The 1,125-nt window shown below is 64.5% G+C and overlaps 1 protein-coding gene across 1 annotated transcript in view; it reads left to right on the top strand.

Moving 5' to 3' along the window:
* Positions 1-487: 487 nt before the first annotated feature.
* The window catches only part of HNRNPUL2 (heterogeneous nuclear ribonucleoprotein U like 2), a 10,047-nt gene continuing 9,409 nt past the window's right edge, over positions 488-1,125 (top strand). The window contains 1 exon segment of the mRNA XM_077759663.1: positions 488-1,125. This exon segment is cut by the window's right edge and continues 22 nt beyond it. Coding sequence (XP_077615789.1) covers positions 950-1,125 — 176 coding nt within the window. The 5' untranslated portion in view covers positions 488-949.

The raw sequence follows: 1,125 nt of genomic DNA, 5'->3' as shown, positions 1-1,125 counted from the left end.
TAAAGCCCCCCCCCCCGGTCAGATCCACCCGAGAAGGGGGGGGAAATCCCCCGGCAGCTTCGCCAATTGGAAGAATCCGGCCGATAACGGATGACCAATCAGAATTGCAGATGACGATTCAAGTTGGCCAATAAGAAAGCTAAAAGGCGAGGTCGGGGCGTCTGTTGCTGGGTAGAGAAGTTAAAGGATAGAAGAGGGCCGGGGGTCACTGTATTCCTTGGTTTGGGGAAGCCTTTTGTTTACTAAACAGAAAGACAATTGTCAGGAGGCTTTCAATTCGCAACAGCTTCCCTCCTGGCCTTTTTTTTTTTTTTAACTCTCAAGAAGCTGGGGCACGTATAGGCAGAAGGGAAGAAAGACTAGCAGGCAAGACTTCAGACGACAGCTCGATCGAAAGCCAGACGGGAGTACGGGTGGTGACGGGGTGGGAGGGGCGTGTGGGAAGGGAGCTCCGGACGTCTGCGCAGAGACCACGGCTGGAAGTACGGAAGGCGGGCGCGCACACGCCGCCGTGCTACGAGGCACTTGAGCCGTAGCCAGTCCTTCCCGTCTCCGGCTCCGGTGCGGCTGCGCGGTGAAGCCACTGGCGGCGATTGGCCCAGGGGTGAGAGAGGGCGGGAGGTAAGGGCAGGGAAGTCCGTCGTCCTCGGCGCGCGCCCGCCCGCGGCAGGGGAACCGAGGGGGCAGGAAGGAAAGCTATTCCCCGCTGCGTTGTTTTGGGCTCGGTGAGCCGAAAGGGGGAGGGGAGGAGAAGGGAGAAACAAACACTACGTAGCGGAGGCTGCGCGCGGCCTTCTCTGCCTGCGTGCGTACGTGCGTGCGCTCGCTCGCGCGGGCTCAGTGCTGGCGCGTGAGGCGGAGGCGGGCGGCGGCGGCGCCTGCGCGGTCGGGCTCGGTCGACGGTTCGCAGGGGAGGAGGCGGCGGGAGGCGGAGGAGGCGGCGGTGGCGATGGAGGTGAAGCGGCTGAAAGTGACCGAGCTGCGGTCTGAGCTGCAGCGGCGGGGCCTGGACTCACGCGGCCTCAAGGTGGATCTGGCGCAGCGGCTGCAGGAGGCGCTGGACGCCGAGATGCTCGAGGACGAGGCCGGCGGTGGCGGGGCCGGGCCCGGCGGGGCCTGGAAGGA

This window comes from Crocuta crocuta, unplaced genomic scaffold (genome assembly GCF_008692635.1).
Source record: "Crocuta crocuta isolate KB4526 unplaced genomic scaffold, BGI_CrCroc_1.0 scaffold53, whole genome shotgun sequence".
In the NCBI taxonomy this organism is placed as follows: domain Eukaryota; kingdom Metazoa; phylum Chordata; class Mammalia; order Carnivora; family Hyaenidae; genus Crocuta; species Crocuta crocuta.
The sequence above is the reverse complement of the archived record's forward strand: the minus strand, read 5'-3'. Positions and strand labels throughout refer to the sequence as shown.